The sequence below is a fragment of the Lates calcarifer genome, linkage group LG16_LG22, assembly GCF_001640805.2.
Source record: "Lates calcarifer isolate ASB-BC8 linkage group LG16_LG22, TLL_Latcal_v3, whole genome shotgun sequence".
NCBI classification, from domain to species: domain Eukaryota; kingdom Metazoa; phylum Chordata; class Actinopteri; family Centropomidae; genus Lates; species Lates calcarifer.
In genome coordinates, this window is record NC_066848.1 from 8,266,314 (window position 1) to 8,286,593 (window position 20,280).

General features: G+C 40.2%; 1 protein-coding gene across 1 annotated transcript; it reads right to left on the minus strand.

The window, feature by feature from the left end:
• Nucleotides 1–881: 881 nt before the first annotated feature.
• Nucleotides 882–18,828, minus strand: golga7bb (golgin A7 family, member Bb). The gene is made up of 5 exons (XM_018678029.2): nucleotides 18,705–18,828; nucleotides 12,568–12,693; nucleotides 11,378–11,530; nucleotides 7,003–7,104; nucleotides 882–5,477 (listed from the first exon to the last, which is right to left on the minus strand). Exons 1-5 carry the CDS (start codon nucleotides 18,714–18,716, stop codon nucleotides 5,391–5,393), a joined length of 480 nt encoding a protein of 159 aa, XP_018533545.2. The 5' UTR covers nucleotides 18,717–18,828; the 3' UTR covers nucleotides 882–5,390.
• Nucleotides 18,829–20,280: the final 1,452 nt, after the last annotated feature.

The following is a 20,280-nucleotide window of genomic DNA, read 5'->3' on the forward strand; positions in this document are numbered from 1 at the left end:
GAAACTGATCCATTCGTGTAGTCTGGTTCCAGTTTCGGTGGTTCTTGATACAGAAATGCGTACAGAGTATCTAAAGTGAAACATGTGTAGCAAGTTACCTGTCAGCTAAACACAGTGCTTGAGTCCTAGCCTTTCAAATTCCAGGTTTGAGCTTTAGTTATGCTGCCTCCCTTAGGGCACTTGGAGCAATACAGTAGCTACTGTGCACATAACATAACCTTTGTATCGTCTCATGGCAAGAAAGTATCTATACAAGTGAATAAAGAGATGAGCCCTATAATCAGTATTTGTATTTTATCATTGGTCACATTACTAAATGTATGTGGAAGAGTTGGTTTGTAGTGACAAATCCACAAAGAATTATCACCCATCTCTGTGACTCCCTGTTGGCACAATGTAGATAAGCATGTACTGACACATTTGCCATTTATATCAGCGTTTTGTCATGTGTGACCAAAACACCTAATTATTTTATCCTTGAGGCAGACCCTCTTCACTCTCTTAACAGTTAGAAAATGTTAACACTAAAGAGCTAGATTAAATGACTTCACATTTCACATTCCAGCACAGACTGCTGTAATATTCAGCAAAGAGTAATAGATTTAAGAATGACACAAACGAAGCCTGAGGCAACTGAGGCACATAGCCTGAGAGTTTACCTTCCAGCACTGACGACCTGGAGATCCTGACCTTAGGTGACATGACTTGACATCGTTGTGATGTTTCCCTCTGTAGATGTCCTGAGAAATTGTGTGTAAGAAAGAAAGAGAGAACTCAGAGCAGAGACACAGCATGGGTCAAGTTTCTAAACAGCAGCACGAACTTAACCTTGTTAGATACCAACAGAACAGCAGCCTGCAGTCACAATAATTCTCTTTCCATCAACTTCATCAGACAGTTTATTCACCCCCTGGAAACTCTTCTTCCCATGCTTTGAATAATAATCAGCTTTGTGAAAAAACAACACATGAATCCATTTCAGTTAATATGTAAATAATCTGATGTAAACACATAAATAGCATCAAGATAAGATAAATTCCTCTCTCTCAGCAGCACAACTGAGGGACTTTGTTGATCAGGGATTTCACTTTCTATCATCTGGTAGATGCTTTGTTTACACTCACATCATGCAGCATTAAACATCAATGCAGTTTTAGTCCTCCTGAGGCAAAACTCAACTCAAAACAACTCAAACAGGCTGGTACCAAGACTATACATCATCTTTTATATTCTTAGGAAGACATCATATTGCAATACGAATAACTTCTCACTTCTAACAGTATAACATACATATACTCTCTGGGCTTACTGGTGACTCTACACGTTTGAATAGACTTGCTGCACTCTAAAATACAGTACAAGATAAATATATGGCATGTGAGAATTTACATACTGACATGGACTATACATCATCAGTTGGACCACACGTTTTACATCTCTGCTTTTTTTCCAAAGACATGTTTTGGCACAGCGGTTATCTTGATAGTCAGTATGATAGAGGTTCAAGGACCCAAAGTTTAATCTGTTCTGTGATAGTGTACTTGTATCTAAATACACATCTTTTCACGAGAATATATTTGATACCATAACATAATCTTCACTCCCTTGGTTCCCTTCATTAATCAAATAAGTCCTTCCTGAAAGAACAAGTTACATAACGCCTCACAATATGGTACACAGTGCTTCTTGTCACATCAGTCTTAAAGGATAGGTTCAAATTTTTGAATGCAACATTCACAAGCTCATATCTTTATTAAGAGTCACTGAAAGAGTTATTATTTATGTGAATGTTGCTTCCTGTAATCTTCCAATGTACATATAGCATGGGGGTGTTGTTTTGAGACATAATTAAAACATGACTAAATACTTATGTTTGCCTGCCAACATTTTCACAGTGACAATGCTAACATGCTAATGTTTAGTAGATAAAATGTTCATCATCTTAGTTTTGCATGTTAGCATGTTTTAACATTCACTATTTAGCAGTGAATACAAGGTACATTTGATGGGAATGTCATTAATTGTGCAGATATTTGGTCATTAACCCAAGCTCTGGAGAAATTAAAGTTTTGACACGATGATGGCACTAGATGAGTTATTATGTACAAGTCATGAATGTCTAAACCAATTTTTATGGCAGTCCATCCAGTGGTTCTTGAGACATTTCATTCAAAACCACAAATGTCAAGCTCATGGTGGCACAAGAGGAAAAGTCACAGGATCACTAAAATCATCCTCTGGTCACCGTGAAAATCTGTACCAAATCCAATGTCAATCCATCTAAAGGTTGTTGAGATATTTCAGTCTGGAAGTGGCAGACAAACTGCCAGACCAATATTACTGGAGCTGGGCTAAAAATGTGAATCTACCCTTTAACTTCAGTCTTCAGAATTTGGCACATTACACACATAGACTTTCCCCTGAGGATCATCATCATCACCCCTTTGTTTACCTCCACAATAATAAGAGATATTGTCATTATTATAAACAATACCATGAGCTACATTAGCAACACTACAACAGTTTTGGACAAAAAAAAGAAGATACTACAGAAGATACTACACAGCAGCTCACAGCTGTACAGACGATATGCTTCCATAGCTGCTCTGTGATTTGATGCCCAAATTCAAGAGAATATCAAAACATAAAAAATATTTTAGGGACTAATACTGGGCAACAGTGATGTTTTTGGAATTAAATAGCAATATGGCATTTCCATCCACTTCTTAACACTTCACAAAGCCAGTGTGGATAATTATTGACAAGCATGTACAGTGTAGCTCTTCCCCTGTACAGTGCATATACACTCATTGTTTTTTTTCTTTGTACATTGTCCAATGAGCTCCTTTATTCGCTTATTGGCAGTGTTGAGTCATTTTTAAATTGGTCAGTCCATCAGCCCCAGGTTGGGTATCCATTCCACTGGGATGAAACATGAAGGCATCGAAAAGCACAGGAGGCTGAACACAAGCACAACTGAACTCAACTGCTGTGGTAAAATGTCTGGCATAGGTTCATCTCCCTCGACCAAGTAGTAAAATGTTGGGATGAAACTAAACTATCACACTGGACTGAAGCAAAACATGTTCAGTTCTTCAGTGACTTTCCAATGAATAGTTTAATTTCAACTTGCCACTGCTTTTGTATAAGTAGGGCTGGGTGGAAAGCAGGGGCTCTGCCGAGGGTTTTGCTCATAGTTAACTATGTGGCTAAAGAAGAGGCAAAGGGTTACACTCCCAGAGTTAATTAAGATGCATGATATGAAGTAAATTTAAAGAAAACAAAACTGAAAGAAGGAAAGAAGGAAGAAAACAGAAACTGTGGAAACAGAAATAAAATATGCACACACTGAAACATGGTTTAGTTTTTTTGAGGAAGTCTTGTCTTTTGTTAGACACTGTGTGGGTGTGCTGTCTACTCGCATCAGCATTTTTCCTACATAATGATAATCTTTTGTCTCATCAGCCTCCACGCACACATATACATCAGTCAGACAAGATGCACTATTTCCCACTAAGACAGACAGAATTTCTGCTCCTCAGGTTTCAGCATCTTGTGTGTACTGAAGATACTGTACAAACACTTCTACCTGCAGAGCAGTGCAGTAGAAGTGTTAGATGAATATTAGGTTTCATTAAGGAGCTAGAAATGGTTTGAACAATACCAACTTTGGGTGATTTTTCTATAAGAGGTTCTGAAGTTCCACAATCTGACCCTAGAGGGAGCTACAACTGTGTTTCATTTACAAATTACATACAAATTGATCCCTGTCTCTCTGATAATACAGAGGTATAAAATGACAGATGACAAGAATGAATTTAAAGACTTTGATGACAGACAAATTTACAATCTGAAATTAATTATTTTCTTAATGTTGGTGTGTGTATGATTGCTGTTTCGATTCTGCATAATTAATTAAATGCATCTACATGAGACCCATATAGACAGACTAATAAAGGTTCAGGTATCAAATGCAAACTGTGTGGGCTAATTCTCCTACACAGATCTATACATGAGCTAACATGCAAACATCCATCTGTCATTAACACCCATAGAGCTGTAGAGATAACAGCCTACACTGTGTCACATTTCCTCAGAACTAAATGTATCAGAGTGTGTCGCATTGTCATTTATCGCACTGATCCTTGCTCTTTGACGTCTCCTCAATGATCAGCAAGCTTTCATCTCACACTAGGTAAGGCTGGGACTCACAGACACGCATACACCTACAACACACAGGATACATGTACACACTACCAGGAAGACTAGTGAGGTCTTACAGGGCCTGGGTTTGCTTGCATTCCCAATGAGCTGGGACCACAGAGAATATTGTCTGGCTAGGTTGACTCCACATCTGCCAGAATCTGTGTGTGCATGTGTCTGTCTGTGTGTGTGTGTGTGTGTGTGTGTGTGTAGAAATGCATGACAACTAGCCACAGGTGTGTATATGTGTGTGCATGTCCCCTCGCTTATATGTGTGTGTATGAGTACTTGGACTTGAGCACGTTGTGTGCATTTGTAAGCGTGTGCATACGTGTAGGAGAGAGTGTGTACATGTGTGTAGGAGTGTGACCTACAGCTGTGATGTGGATCACGAGTATCCACTGTTGTGAATGAGGAGGATAAATAATCCAAGGTGCTCTCTGTTAGCTGTTTGATATTGAAGCCAAATGCATGTGAACAGAGCATAGAACCGAGCGGTCCCACAGCAGGCCCAATTTGCCAGCATTCAAAGTGGCTTGACCCCAACCACCCGACATGAATGCAATCATTCAGGGAGACTGGAGAACACTGGGTCTCCCAGGAGGCTGGTAGTTTTCCTCCATCCAGATTTCAGAGCTGCTGTACAGACCTAAGACTACACTACAAATGTGTCAGCAGACAGACACAGTGACAGTGACCCCCCAGAAAACAATCAAGCATTGACGTCCAGTCTAATCAAGGGTAAGCCTGCTGAATCAGCTATACCACAGAGATGGTGTGACTCATGGAAACAGACGTGATGGAATGAAAGAAACGGTGAACGGAAAAACTGGAACAAAAGAAATCATGATTATTTTGGTTCGGATAGCTGTTGGAGAGTGAAGGCTATTCCCTCACAGACACTCTGGGTGTTGGCTTGTACATGTTTCTACCACCTATGTGTGGGTTCTGCTGCACTTGTGTTGGTTCTGTTGCATATCCAGTGTGTTTGTGTAAGCCAGCCCCTGTTCTCGAGGTGGTACATCGTAGGCCCCTGCAGGGAGAGTGTGAATGCTGTGGATCACCTCCTTGTCTTTTTCTCTCTGCTTGTCTTAGAACCTGGTGCTCTCATGTTTCAGCATGCGGATGTTGGTAAGCGTCCCGCTGCCCCTGTGGTGGTACCCGTACGCCTGGCGCTGCCCCTCCAGTCACCGGGCGCTGCTGCCTGCTGATGACATGCTGCTGCTGGGACTGGAGCTGCCCGAGCCCCGGTCTTCAAAGACACTGATCTCTAGCTGAGGACACAAAAAATGTCAAGGATCATCATGGCACAGAGAGTATTGAGCATCAAAATCTACAAGTTTCTGTTCTGTTCACACTACACTACATTTACATTTGAACATTTTTTATTCTAGAGTGTCACTGTGTTGATGTGGGAGCACACAACTTAAACAACTGCTCTCACATAGGGGATATTCATGAGATTTTTCTTCTTGGGGAGCCCAGTGTCTGGCATGAATGCAATATTCAACAAAAATACACAAGAAGGCACTGTGTGTGATTGTGTGTCTGCTTCTTTCTTCTGTCCCTGTCCATAGTTTCCTTTTGTTTTCTCATCAGACACTGCTTATCTTCCGTCTGAGGCTCATCTCCAAACACAACTACATCTTGTTTTTGGCAATGATAAAATCAAACGTCGGAATGAGGTTAAGATATGTATCAGTACTGCTCAAACTAGATGTGCAGATTCACCCATTCAAGGGTTTTTGACTCAACTGTCAAAAATTTGTCTGGGCCAGGCAAATCACAGTCTGCTCTTGGCTTTAGCTTCCCCCAAGATGGACCATCAGCCCTAGCCTGATGAGCCTCAATATGATGGGCAACAAGACCGGTTTCAAAGCAAGAATTCATTTACTCAAACTGGTCCTTAGTAATAGAAACATTACGGAGTTTCAGGCTAAGAAATCATGCAAACAAGAAATAAAGTGATACAAATGAGACACATGTTATGCTGCCCTTTGGGAGAATGAGGTCTCCAGCATTCACAAACAGAGACCATATTGTATAGGAGTGTATTGACTAATAAGTGTTGGTAATAGGTTGGCCCTGTGACTTGGAGCCTGTTCTTTGAGCCAGTCAGGGCCAGGCCTGTGTGATGGTCTACTGGACACATTCTCTCTCCTTCTGCCTTTTAACTACATGAGGAACTGTGCTGGGTTTACTCCGACTGACAAAGAGAGACACGCTTCTGGCTGCCTCTGAAAATGTAGCAACTCAATTATAAAAGTGCACACAATAAGCCGCCTGAAGAGTTTGGCAAGACTGTGATATAACACCTAATTTTGGAAAGAAAAAACAGAACAAGAAGGCTTAAGTAAATAAAACACAACACCAAATGTGCATATATACCTTAGGCTGCTAATTCACTACATCACGTTTTTTTCACCTTTTCTTATCAGGACATTTGATGGAGCATGCATACTTTTTTTTTTCAGCCCTGCCCTGCCTCAAATTTACTCTGGGGAATGAGAGTTGGCCAATGGACAGCTACTCTGCAGCAGCTGGAGTTTAAGTGTCTTGTTCAAGGGCACCTTGATGGTAATTTATGAAGAGGAGAAGGTATTTCTTATTCATTTATCCATCCCAGATGTTTCTAGTAGTTTCAATGACTTCCACACACAAAGTCTGGTTTCTCCAACCTCTAAACTACTGCCACCTCCTATCAGTCTTGTTTGTATCTCACTGTTCAGTCTGGGCCTTTATCCTCTATCTATCTGTTTACTTAAAGAGAGAGAACAGCAGCAGATGAGTGAAGGATACAACCCTCATTCCTCTCTCTATGGGGTCTGTGAGCAGCAGACCTCTAGGAGCATAGATCTTCTCATTCTGCTCCTGGATGTAGCCTGATATCTTCCTCAACACCTGGAATAAAACAGGAGAGTGTAGAGTGGTTAGAAAAGGACAGAGCAATGTTTGGAGATACTCCAGATTTGAAAAGAATCATTGGAAACATGAATACAATCTGAAACATGAGCAGAACAATAGCAGAAAATAATCTGAATAGACATTCCAAGTGGGGATCCCTTACCTGCATATTACTTTACACGATGCACTCTGTGGTACATGTAATAACCATTTACCTAAAACAGGCTAAACATGGGCAGGGCTGCAGCAACTTTAACCTACTCCTGTGCCTTCTTGGGTGGAAAAAATGAAAAATGGAAGAAATGAGTTTGCAGTCCTTCTGCGCATAGTTAGCATACAGCATATGATACTGACTCTCTCGAGTCATTGCCCGTCTTTATTTTTCCTGAACATTATAATCTAAACTCAAAGTAATTCCATTATGCTCTAAGTACAGCAATTATTTTTATACATAGTTCCAAGCCACTCATGTCAAGCAAGGCTGTATGAATTAAATTACTAAAATTGACGAGCATGAGCTTTTCTCTTTTTGAAGTTTTCCATTTGGAAGCTTTAGTTCCTAATTCCAAAGATGGCTCTCTCAGGCTAAATGTCATGCCTTGGTTAACTGTTGGGGCAATTTGGAAACACTCTAAAATATGAGGTGGACAGTTTATTTAGATTGCATTGGCATTGGACTTATTTCTCAGTTTTGCAAGTGAATATTGCATCAACTGTGCAAGAACCACATAGCGGCAGTGGAGTGAAGCTGAGCACTGAGTTCAGACCATGCCTTGGCACACAAATTCAAACAAGCATGCTTTTATACGTTCTCCTACATATTAAAGCTACACACACAGTTTACCCTGGAGACTTGAAGAGTGTTTAAGAAACCTAAGCACTGTGATGTAGTTCCGTCTTGCTGTTGATAGCAACCAAACGACTAAATGGACAGCTATTAGTTTAAGTAGGATATAGCTTATTCAGCCTCACCTATGCCTCTGTGGGCACCAACAAAGCTGATGTACCATGCCTCTCCTAAACTCTGCCTAACCATGTCAATCAGTTAAACCACACTCTACTGGGCCTCATGTACACTAAGAAAGCTGTCACCACTTCTGAAAAGGAGTTGCAATCTTTAGCTGTGCATCAATGCTAAAATAACATACATTTGTATCACTTAAAGTGAAAAATTACAGCATCACATACTGTATATTATACTGTATATTAGAGGAAAACATTGTAAACAGGCAAACACTTAAACCATATTATCTACAGCTTTATTAGAGGGAAAAATCAAAATTGACTGCTCCTGAAAGTCTGGGTGACCAAAGAGTTTGTTTAAATCTGTATGATTTGCTGACCACTTTTTTTTTTTTTTCCCAATCAGACTTTCTTTAGGTAATGTTGCCTTGTAACCAATAAACTGGATTCAGTAAATAAGCTAACAATCAATATAGTAACAATCTATACAGTTATCTGTATACTGTATTGGGATGTAACCCTTTTATGAATATTCCTTAACTGATTGATTGAACATGACAGATTCACATCGTCTCTGTGAGTTAACTTAAGGTCACTGCAGCGCTCCGCCTTGAGAGATTAAAACAATAGAGAATGAGCAACACACTGAGCCGCACTCCTCTGGGATGTCAAAGGCCTGTTACAGCTGCAGGCACAGCTGCTAATATAGTGACCCCTGCTAGTGGAGACTAAACCACAGAAGAATACTTCTTTCTGTCTCCCACTGGAAGAAGAAGAAGGGACTTTTGCAAATGAAAAGTCTGGAAAATGTTACAATTGGAGAACAAACAAGACATGAAATTCCTCAATGAAAGGCCATCGAAGAAACCATCAAAAGGCAGTGGTTTTCTCCAATGTGCTGCTTCAAATCAGTCAGATCTATGTCAAGTACACCTAAGAAGAAAGTAATCAATATTTTGCTTGGGACAATGATAATATATCCACAAATTCTTCACACAATATAAACTGTGCTTTTTGTTAAAAACTCCATCAAAGAGAATCAAACATCACAGAGAAGCAGAGACACACAGAGCAGAGCCCTGACTAATAGGTTTACTGTGGTGCAGGGAAAAGGCCAATCCTTTCACTGTTAGTGAGCTCTCAGGGAAGCTCAATCCTCTTCAATGTAACAATATGATAGTCGAGTATCCAAGCTGTGCCTCTGTTGTACTGGCATGTGTGTGACAGCCCTTCTGGGAAAAGCTTTGTGAGTTTGTATGTATAACGCCTAAAAGCAAAGGTGCATGCCATGAGTGTGCATTCCTTTGCTAGACTGAAGTCGTTTATGTCAACAAGTGCAATATAAAGGTATACATGTGAGTGTACATGTGTCTGTGTGGGTCCCATAGGTACAGCAACATTTTTGTGAATAATGGAAGAAGACAAAGAGGAGATGGAGGGCATATGTGTGAGTGAAGCTTTATGAATGCTTGTGTGCGCATGTATCTGTTCTGACATGCTGGGAGCAATCAGTGTCCTTTGATAGGGTGAGATGTAAGCATCAAGGGCTGTTGGTGCTCCACTGAATCTGCACACTGATGCACACTCACTGGTGTGTGGCCTCTTTATCAGCACACACAGTACGCGCATACACAGCATCGACTTGGGTGGGTATATTTGATCATACTCAGTCATAACGTCATTCAGCCAAGATGATTAAGTTAAACAAGTAAATAAACAATTCTCCTGTTGGGATGATAGCATCTCGGCGTCTAAATGGAGCGGCACCCAGCTGACAGGGAGATGAAAGGAGCCTCAGACCAGGCCATTTCTGCATGGCTTCAATACAGCAATAAGTCCTTTAGTACTTCTTGGTCAAGCTCCCAGTACCTCTGTACTGCTTTGATAAAGAAATGTTTACAAAACTGGGGAGATGAATGTTGTGGGCGACAGAGATCAGAACAGAGAGGCATGCTGGAACTTCACGCCACTCCACTTTAATCTAAAAGACAGTCAGGTACACACAAAATCACAAGAGGATTAATCAAACTCTCTGTGTATGTGTCTGTGTATGTAATTGTGTTATGTACGTGTGTGCTCTTGTTCTATCTCAGCGGCCGTCAAGCAGCAACACAGCCACGCAGAGGTTTAATCACCTGCCCTTTCTCAAGAAGGGCATCTTGGTTGCACTGAATGTAAATGTCATGTTACAGCTGGCGTGCCATGCCTTGCCCACCGGCACACAGGTGTGGGCTTTAGAGCGAGTTTTAAAATGTAGTGGACAGACAGCTGAGGGGGAAACATTGTGCAAGACAGAATCAGATCTTATCTCCTGTTTTTTTGGCTCTGCTGCCCCATGTGTGTGGGTGTAAATAACTGTGTTCTGACCTTAGAGAGCCAGAGTGCATTAGAACACACAATTAAATGCTTTTGTATCTGAGAGAGAGCTGGCTTCCATAAAAATGGACAAATATGGCAGCAAATAACTATTGTGGATGGGCAGTGGGGTTTATAATAACCAGCTGTTAATGAATAATGTCTGAGCAAGAAATATAAACATACAAAGCATTCTTCTGCACATGAAGAGCTTCTAGATCCAGGTTCAAACCTGCTTCCTGCTGGGGTCTTTCTGTTTGGAGTTTGCATGCTCTCTAGGCCTGTGGGTTTTTCTGGGTGCTCCGGTTTCCTCCCACAGACCAAAGACATGCAGGATATTTGCAGGATACTTTAACAGAGTAGGGATGATGAATTGCCTGTGGGTGTGAATGGTTGTTTGTCTATTTGTGTTAGCTGTGTGACAGACTGGTGACCTGTCCAGGGTGTACTCTGCCTCTCGCCCAGTGTAAGCTAAGATAGACTTTACAGCCCCCTGCCACGCTCAACAGGATATTCAGGTTGGAAAAAATATGAATGGATATCTATTATTTCTTATATTTACAGCACAAGTCCACAGGAACAAACTTTGTTTTTTCCCTTAAGGTATCATCAAGTTTGCTCTGCAATCCATAATAGGTCAAGGTTGTCCTGACAGGCTGTGTTATGAGACGGTTGCCTCTGAAATATTGATTGAGTTTTCTATAAAAGCTCTGTTTTAGCTGCAGAAAAACACAAATGTTTTTTTTTTCACCAAAAAAAATAATAAAAAGTAAAGCCTGGTGTCACCTAAGGAAATTTTAAAGTTATATAAAAGGTGTGAAGGCTTAATGATGACTCTGTTCTTTTGTAAATGTGCAGCCATCTTTGCACAGATAGAACCTCTTTGTACATATGTAAAAACTCTTTCTAGCCATTTTGAGGACTAGGATTTAGGTATCTATAGGTTTATTACCTTCTCATAGCGTGTCTCCATGCAGAGGAAGATGATGTAAGCTGTTGCACAAGCCAGACATCCTTCCAGGTACGACTGACCTCCAATTTTTTCGGCCTCCACATAGTAAGAGTTCAGGGTCTTCACTGTCTCCTCAAGCAAGGTTCGCTCAATCTACTTACCAACATAAACACACATCCAGGTAGAGAAAGCATGCACACACCATAAGGGACTGAGAAAGGGAAAAGTGTTCTGGCGTAACAGTTGGAGCAAGCTGTTCAGCTGTAAAACAGCCTGCCAAACAAACCAGCTGCATTCTATTCAACCCAAAATATTTCTTCACACAATTTAGAAACACACCTCAGTTGAAGAGTATGAAGAAACTTGAGGCTAAGATGACAAATTAGTCAAAAGTGTGGCAAGAGTGGGTAGTGGTATGAGCAACATTTACAATGAAGTAATGCATTTAATTTTTTTGCTAATGGTCCCTTTAAACTGACTCCCACTGTGTTAGTCTCTGTATCTATTTTCATTCTTGCTCTCTGTGTGCAGACTGTCTACTTCAGATGCTAATTTGTAGATAACTCTTCAGTAGTAACCCTACACGACACCATTCATAGATGCTAATACAGCAATGTAAGGAGCAGCACAGCCTCTCCCAGTGTTCAAACTAAGTGTTAAGTGTGAAAATAAAGGCATTATGGGTTCTTCTTCTTTTGTGTTTCCAGTGTAGTGCTGCTTTTGTCTGCTGAGTTCGAACTGCAAGGTATTAGAGGTCATGCTGCAAGTCTGTATCTATCGATGGAAAAGGTAGAAAGAGATTCTAGGAATATCATCATACTTTTTCATGACAAATAATGTTTGGATTTCAGACAGCAATCTAAAAATTTAAGGATTAACACTGCAGGATTATTTGCTATGCTCGTTTTAGAAAGCCCTCTCTATATGCATGTGCTGGTGTATGACTGTGTGCGTTTGCTTACAAGTTTAAGATAAAGCATGAGATAATATCAATCATTCATCAAGTATTCTGTCATCCAGGATGCATCAGAGTAGCGACTGAATTAAGCTTTATTGAGTCATCACTCAACAACACCCACACTCTTGTTTCAGGTGAGTTGGGATTTTGCCAAAATATCACATTTGCCTGGATGTGTATCTGTGAGTGTGTGTGTGTGTGTGTGTGTGTGTGTGTTTGTATTTGTGCTCACCCTGTTGTCAAGCTCTGAGGGGAACTTGGTCTGGAAGCGGCAAACGGTTCCTTCGCTGTAGTCTCTCTGTATAAACACCTTTGTTACCAGCGATGCACTGTGCCTCAGCTCCTGAAGGTTATGGAACTAACAAGAGAAAAACACGTGTTAAGTTTGTGGTCCAAAATACATTTATATTCACGTAGGTACAAGAGAGGAGCGTGTCTGTCTTTGCTTTTAAGGACTGTATTTTAGAACTTGTGCTATTCTGTGGTTCCAGTCTAACCAGAATCCACCTGACTGTTTCTGAACTTTTTTCAGAAAAAGATGGTGTTGATTTACTATACTGTATATAAAGATGCAAAAACAGGTGGGTGTGAAAAGGCTCAAGTGTAAGCCTACCTCACTATCAAAACTTTATAGTTTGAAATCCACTTGTCTACTGCTCCCAGTAACAAGGTCTGTACAATAGTTACATAAAGTAATATAATATTTCCCACAAGTTTTAACTTGTTTCTCTACCCACAGGTGCAACATGACTACACAGTGGGAAAATGGTACTATGTTACTACATCAACAGGAGTGCAGGCATAGTTAGTCCAATTGCAGTAATAGCTAACACTCTGAGAGACTCCCCTTTACAGCACTTTGGTGCTGAGTGGTGTGCTTTACACCCAAACAGACATTCCCCAGAGAGCCATACTGCAGCGAGCAAGCGGGCCAGAGTAAACTTGTCCCCTGCCGATCTAAATTACGCCCCTCAAGAGGATGGTAATTAGAGATACAGTGGAAGCGTGGAGGGAGGGAGAGAGGGATGAACTAAAAGGGGGTGAGAAAATAGAGTGAGATAGAAGCATGAGGTTTGTATTCATCCCAGGGCTTCAAACAATTTTACAAAAACTCATATCTCATAAAATCTGTTCAACATGTGTGCAACTGTTGACTTTTAAATCCAATATTTACTAAATTCTATTCTATGGAAATCACAGCCAAAGTTTGGCTCGTTACTGCAGTGTTGTCATTACTGAAAGCAAGCAAAGTCTCTGTTTATAAGGTTACTTGCACATATGAGCCCAAGAGAGTCATTTCCATGTAAGCAGACAGAGCACAGTGCCAGCCTTTCATCTCTATATAGGGTATATCACTCGCAACCAAGAATAGCATCCAAGCTGCTATTTTCATCCGCTAACTGCCAAAGCCATCTCACAGCCACTACATCTTTCTGTCTGCCAGAGCTTTTAATATCCTCCTTTTTGCCTTCTCTGTCTCTCTAACACCACCCTCCCCCTCCCTGTGCTATCTTCGGGCTATCATGATGAACAACAAGTCATTCTATTAATAGAAGCAATTATCAGAACACGATTGAGCATCATTTATCCAAGTTAGAATCAGCTGGCTGAGGGAAAGGTTCATTAAGATTACACAGGTTCTTTGTTTGTGACTGCTGAGAATGTGTGACTATGTACATCATACAACCTTTTTTCTCTATTAGGTTCAACTTTATTTCAAACAGATATTAGGAGTAAAAAATCCTCAAGTATCCAGAGTAAGAATTTAGTTTTGCTGCCAGATGGAAATGAAGGAAAGAAAGAAAGAAATGTATGATGGAGAGAAAAAGGGATTTAAAGCATTGGAAGAAAAATGATGATAGAAGGAAGGGCAAAAGAAAAGAAGGAAAGAAGGTAGACATAAGTAAAGAATATGCAACAGGAGGAAGGACAAGAGACTAGGAAAGTTGGAAGGACAGAGGGAAGGAAGAAAGAAGAAAGAAAGGAACAAGGAAAAAAATAAGAAAATTGCACATATACTTCTCAAGTAAATATATTTACAATAGAAAAAAAAAACTAATTGAAAAACTATAGTAACATATAATTTTTATGCCTCTGACCCGCCTAAGACCTGGGATTTGTAGAAAACACCAGAGTTGATGCCAAGGTTTTGGCTGACAGCAGTTCTGGGAAGACTCCAGACCAGAGTCATCTGAGTGAACCTTGCCAGCTTTCCTTCCACTGTCATATGCACTGTATTCAGACACCCCTGTCTCCTACAAATCATATTCCTATATAATCTATGGAAACATTTTACTGAGGACATGCTGTTAATTTACATATTTGGAAAGTTGGATATATGTATGTTACTGAATGTCATGCAGACAACCTAATTGTTTTCTACCAAACTATCAAATCCTGTTGTATAATATACACTTGACTAAAGCATTATTGAACTTTTTTTTATTTTTGGTTATTTTTGGTTTTTGCTTTTTGGTCTGGTTTAATACAGTACAATAAAGATCACAGTAACTTCAGACACTGTGTTTATTTACATTTAACTAAAACCACAATCTTTCCCTAATCTTAACCAATGATCATCATGGAGTGTTTTGTCCAGTTGCTGTCCCGCTGATTTCTGACGTACATCTCTGTGCTACATGTAGCTCGCAGCTGAGCAACACAGGCAAGTCTCTCTGATGTCACCAATGAAACACAGAGTCCATTTATTTTATATCTCTCCCACCACTCCCTTGATTTTAATGAACTTGGAAACTTTTGTTCCAGACTTTAAAATTGATTGGACTAATGGGGACGTCATGGTGAAACGTCAAAACTTTATATCTGACTCTAAGCTGACATATTGTGACACTCTGCCCCAATATTTGAAAAATGTAACTGATTAACCAAATGAGAGGCTACATGTTTCACTTTTCCTCTGTGTGTTAATGTGCCTTGAGACTTTCCAACAAGGACTGTGCAAGTTTACTGCATGAGATACATTTAATGCAATCTTGGTTGCAATCTGTGTCAGACTATATAATATCAATTTGAGGCATGTCAGACTGCTATGAATGTGTTGAGAATCATAGCACCACAGTGTAAACTGAAAAATAAGAGAAGAATCTCTGCATAGTTGTTTTTAAAATGCAGTCACACAAACTTATTTTTTGTTCAGCTTCAGTTGTTTTGTGTGTTTTTTCTCCTAAACCATTTCAAAAGTGGCACTTAGAAAATGTCATACCAAGCAGTGTATTCGGCATCATTTCATGCCATATTCTGATTGGATGGTTTATAGACCAGGAAGCTTGTACCCCCACGTACATGTTACTTGCAACTGCCTGTCCTCAAAAGTCCTCCAAGACCTGCTGTGATACTAGAGGAGTTCATAAAATATTTCTTTAGTCACATGGTGTTGGTGTTACTGGCAGTGTGGCCTTGTCTATGTCTATTTAAGCCTTGGAGATAAATGTTTTCTGTTGGCTGAGTACTGATGTTTACTTTTCTGCGTGGGAGATCAGGGTTCAAATGCAGTCTATGTCTGTGTCTAAATATAGCACACAAGCAGACAGCAATGTTAAAGTGTCATACTGATCACAAAGGACTCTATTAAGAATCTGTGCATCACACTGCACCGTCTGACTTCTCTTTCCACCTGCAAATCTATCACTTTTAGTTAAATTTATGTGTATTAACACAGTGACAAACATAGAAATAAAGTCAAAATAGGCTATATAAGGATGACTTGTTACCAGTTATGAGGGTCATAAAAAATATTGCATTAAGCAAACAACAGATAGAGACAAATGGGCCAAACAGTTGGGACAATAAACACATAAATCTAACTGTAGAGCAGTGATGCACATAAATTAATATTTTGAACTGTAAAGCCACATATATATTTTTTTGCTACTAATTATTATGACATAAAAGGGATAAAGTTTTATAATTTCCTGGGGAAACTCCATTGATGCACAAAAAATTATGCATTTCATATTTTGTGACCGGAAAATGCCATTGACTGAGCAGACAAATAAAAGGCATGGAAACTAAACTACACTACAACAATTTATGTCAAAAGTAAAGGAATACACATAATGCATCAATGATCTCACATTACCAAGGATGCTGCTATAATGAGGCCATTTTTAATGCATTATATTTGTCATTTCCTTTTATCCCTACTCTGATACCCTCCTGTTTATCTCCTCCAGCTTGGATCTGTTGGTCTGTGTGATTCTCACTGCCATGACATGTTCCCTAGTTTAGTCACTCCGACTCAAGGAACACACAGCGACAGCATGGGTGAGTGCTGCCAGTGGGCACACATTGCAAAGGGCACACATGCACACAACTACAGCATGAACGGTAAATGCACTCCGAGTTCAACGTTTCATTCTTGTCCCATAGCTTTTTCAGCATTTTTCTTGCTGTCAGCTCTCTCTTTTCATCCCTTCATAATATAACTGGTTTCCTGCCACTGGGAGCAGAATTTTTCATGTTTGCTGCCAAACTGGGCTAGCTAGAGGTCTATAAATCATTGAGGTTTAGACAGCGTTGACAAAACAGTCAAATTTCCATGACATCTAGGTGGAAGATCAGTGACTGTGGGACGCAAGCTGGAAGAGAAAATCTCTTTTGGAAAAAGGTGGAATATTGTTTCAGTAGAGAGCTGAGTGTGTGCCAGCCTCCGAGATGATTACTGTGCTTCAACACATTATTCCTCAACAGTGGAAGACTCGAGCCAGGCTAGCCTACAGACAGAGAGAGGAGGATCTGACAGAATTGGACTTAATGGATCCAGAGACTGTCCATGCAGCACAAACAGTCCACACTAGGAGCTGATCACTTAATGTGGTCATTTGCTGACTTGGCATACAATAAATGTCATAGAATGAGTTCTAAAATAAAATGAGTGACTGAGGGAGAGGCAGATTGGTAAAGGCATGAGTAGGAAATAAAGTGTGCTTCTCATCTTAGACTCCAATCACTGATGGTTACAAACTGCAGCAGGCTGTACACATTAAATATGCCATGGATAATTGATGGGCCTTGGACATGAAATATGTCCTGGTTCCACACATTATGCCAGTTGTTTGTGTGCATGCATGTGTATGTGTGTGCGTGTAATTAATGGGGCTTGGACAAGGATACTGGCAGACCACCAGAGGAAATCAGGACCACTCTGCCAGTGTCTTGCAGGCTAATAAAAAAAACAAAACATCATCATGAATCCTGCTCTGCAATGTCCACTGCATCTTTACCTGCAGCACCATTATGCCTGAATTACAGCCTCACTCACTCATAGACTGGATGCTTTTAGCACCCACATACATAAAAACACACAGATATAAACTTATACACAGACACACAGGCACATATTGCATGCATGAGTGTAAACTGTCCCAAAGTTGCACCAAAGCAACAGCTGTCTCCCCTACTGAGATTATCATTATGATAACTAAGGCAGCTTTATGGTGACATCACCAAGGACATAAAGGGGCGAGAGAGGAAGCTGCTGGCCTGAGAGCTACCAGGCATTACTGAGGCTAAAAATACATCAGCAAGCGCTGTTGATGCTGTTTGGAGTAACTAGTTGTACTATGTAACACTGCCTGAACAAGACAATTTTTGTCACCGACTCTTCTGTTCAACCGCATCAAGTAGGCAATCATGTTAACTACAAAGGATATGATCATGTTAACTATAAAGGAATTGAGGGACTGTGACACCAGAGAGCTGAGTATGCAAAGCTGCTTCAATGTGTGGCTTGTTTAAAATGCAAGGACAAAGCCTTGTCAAGCTAATTTAAAAGTAAAGTATGTCAGAGGGAAAGACAGAGAGAGACTGTCCCTGTCCATGGTGCTGACTGCTCCATCATCATCACCACCACTCTCATCAGTGTCTTCAGCTTTGAGCCCACTGGATATACTGTACCTGAGGGACATCAGTTTCTGTGTCTTACATGACAATGAATGAAAAAAAAAACAACAACTATGCACTTATGGTAAGAAAAGGAAAAAACTGCAGTTCTCTATGAGAGGATATCTGTCTACAATTACACAGCTCGTGGGGCTTAATGGTGATGAAAGTAAGTGAAACTGCAGGTCCTGAATGAAAAATGTTTTCTTGCGTGAACGTTACATGACTCTCCGCTAGTCGTCAGGTCCAATTTGTCCAGTTATTTGGTTGAATTAAGGCAACATTCTCCTGAACCACAGATAAGCCACAGAAATCGGAGGCACAACAAGCAAGACATTCAGTCCACAAGACCGCATTTCTCAACCTGCACTTCTCAGAAAAATAAGAACCGGAGGCACATTTCTCGGATTTTGTTCATGAAATAGCCTACTTAAAAGAGAAGGCAGCGAGAAGAGCCGAATTTCTTACCTCTGTCGCCATATTGCAGTAAGAGGGTGTAGGATCTGTCCCGTGCTGAAAACGACAACCGTTTGCTCGTATTGTGCGGGACAACGCGACTACAGAGCTTTGGCAGGGAGACTGGTCACACGAGCGCGCGTGCATGTGTGAGTGCGTGACTGCGCCCGCGCCTGCGAGTGTTACCGCGGGATGAAGGGGGGTGGGTGGGTATGCTAATTACATGTGAATTTCTATTAATGCATAAACCAAGAATAATTCGCTCTCACATTCAGTCCTCAAGGTCAGACTTTCAAATGAGTGATTTCCACATGAGGTATCAGTGGTTTATTTAGGTTAGGATTTCGTTTTGTGTCCTCTTTTGCGGGCTATTAAAAAAATCATTATCAATAATTCAAATAAAGTGGCTTGGTTTCCGTTTCCATTTGCAACCACTCCGGACAGAGCACAACAGTAACAACAACAACAACAACAATAACAACTCCTCTTTCTTCACTAAAAAGCAAGAAATGAATACCAGGAGGTTAAAACAGCTGTTTTGAGTGTTTGTCTTTTTCAGAGCTATAAGCTAATGTCCAAAGAAGCATAGAAATAATCAAATATTCTGATCATATCCACACAAATGGAATCTTACATAGAGTGTCAGCACTGTATACATTGGTGTTGTGCTTTATTATTGCCATAATAACTTTTGTAAGAGCAGAATCAAAGCAGAAGAAGTGTTACACTGATACCCCTGAGATAAAAAAAAAACAAAAACATATCAGATTATTTTTAAGTCACCAGTGAATGACAAAGTGAGTTCCCAGTGGAATCAAACTAAGAATCTATTGTTAAGCATACATTACTTGTTACCTCCAGCATGCAGAGTTTCAAATTTAAGCCTGTTCTCATATTCAGGCAATGCTGTATAGTCATCCAGTTTACTGTAGCCAACACTGCTATTGCAAAGTGGTCATGCTGTGGTGACTCATACTGTAGCCCATATGTCTAATACACCATTAGAAAGTGCTCATATTAAACATTTATCAGCGCCTGTGTGGGTGAACTCTATTGCCATGCTTTTTTCTCTCAAGAATAGCAAATTTTTCCAATTCATGAACAGATCAAGGTTTTACTTGGTTTGAATTTTTTACAAGGTGGACTCAGAAATATACCTAAAAATGTGGCAGCCAGATAAAAGCTCAGGTTTTTGTGCTCTTGACACACCCAAGCACAGGAAAATGTTAAATGTTAGATAAAAAGCACCTGATAAAAGACAGTGAGTGAAGGCACTTTGATGAGGCTATTTTTGGGTAAAACTCTTATTTACTTTTTCTTGTTTGACATCATGAGTCATGACATGTGCTGAAATTAGACACTTTCTTTGTCACTACAATACACATTCCCTGAGGTATGCTTAGATCACATTTCTGGCAGAGGCATTCAAATGCACACACAGATGTAATCACAATGAGACAGCGCCATCCAGCTCTTCATGAATGGAAACAGAATCCAAAAATAAGATGGAAGAGCTTTAACAAAATGAGAATTATGCAGAACTAATATTATTTGCCAGGATCCCACTGCTTGCTCCAGATTGCTTGAA

Bases quoted from the DNA above. Each gene is read 5' to 3' on its own strand.
- golga7bb (XM_018678029.2), bottom strand. The intron at 7,105-11,377 runs GTAATAAACCTA...GTTTTATTCCAG, and splicing joins TGGAGACACGCTATGAGAAG to GTGTTGAGGAAGATATCAGG. The intron at 5,478-7,002 runs GTATCCTTCACT...TTGTGTCCTCAG, and splicing joins TAGAGAGAGGAATGAGGGTT to CTAGAGATCAGTGTCTTTGA.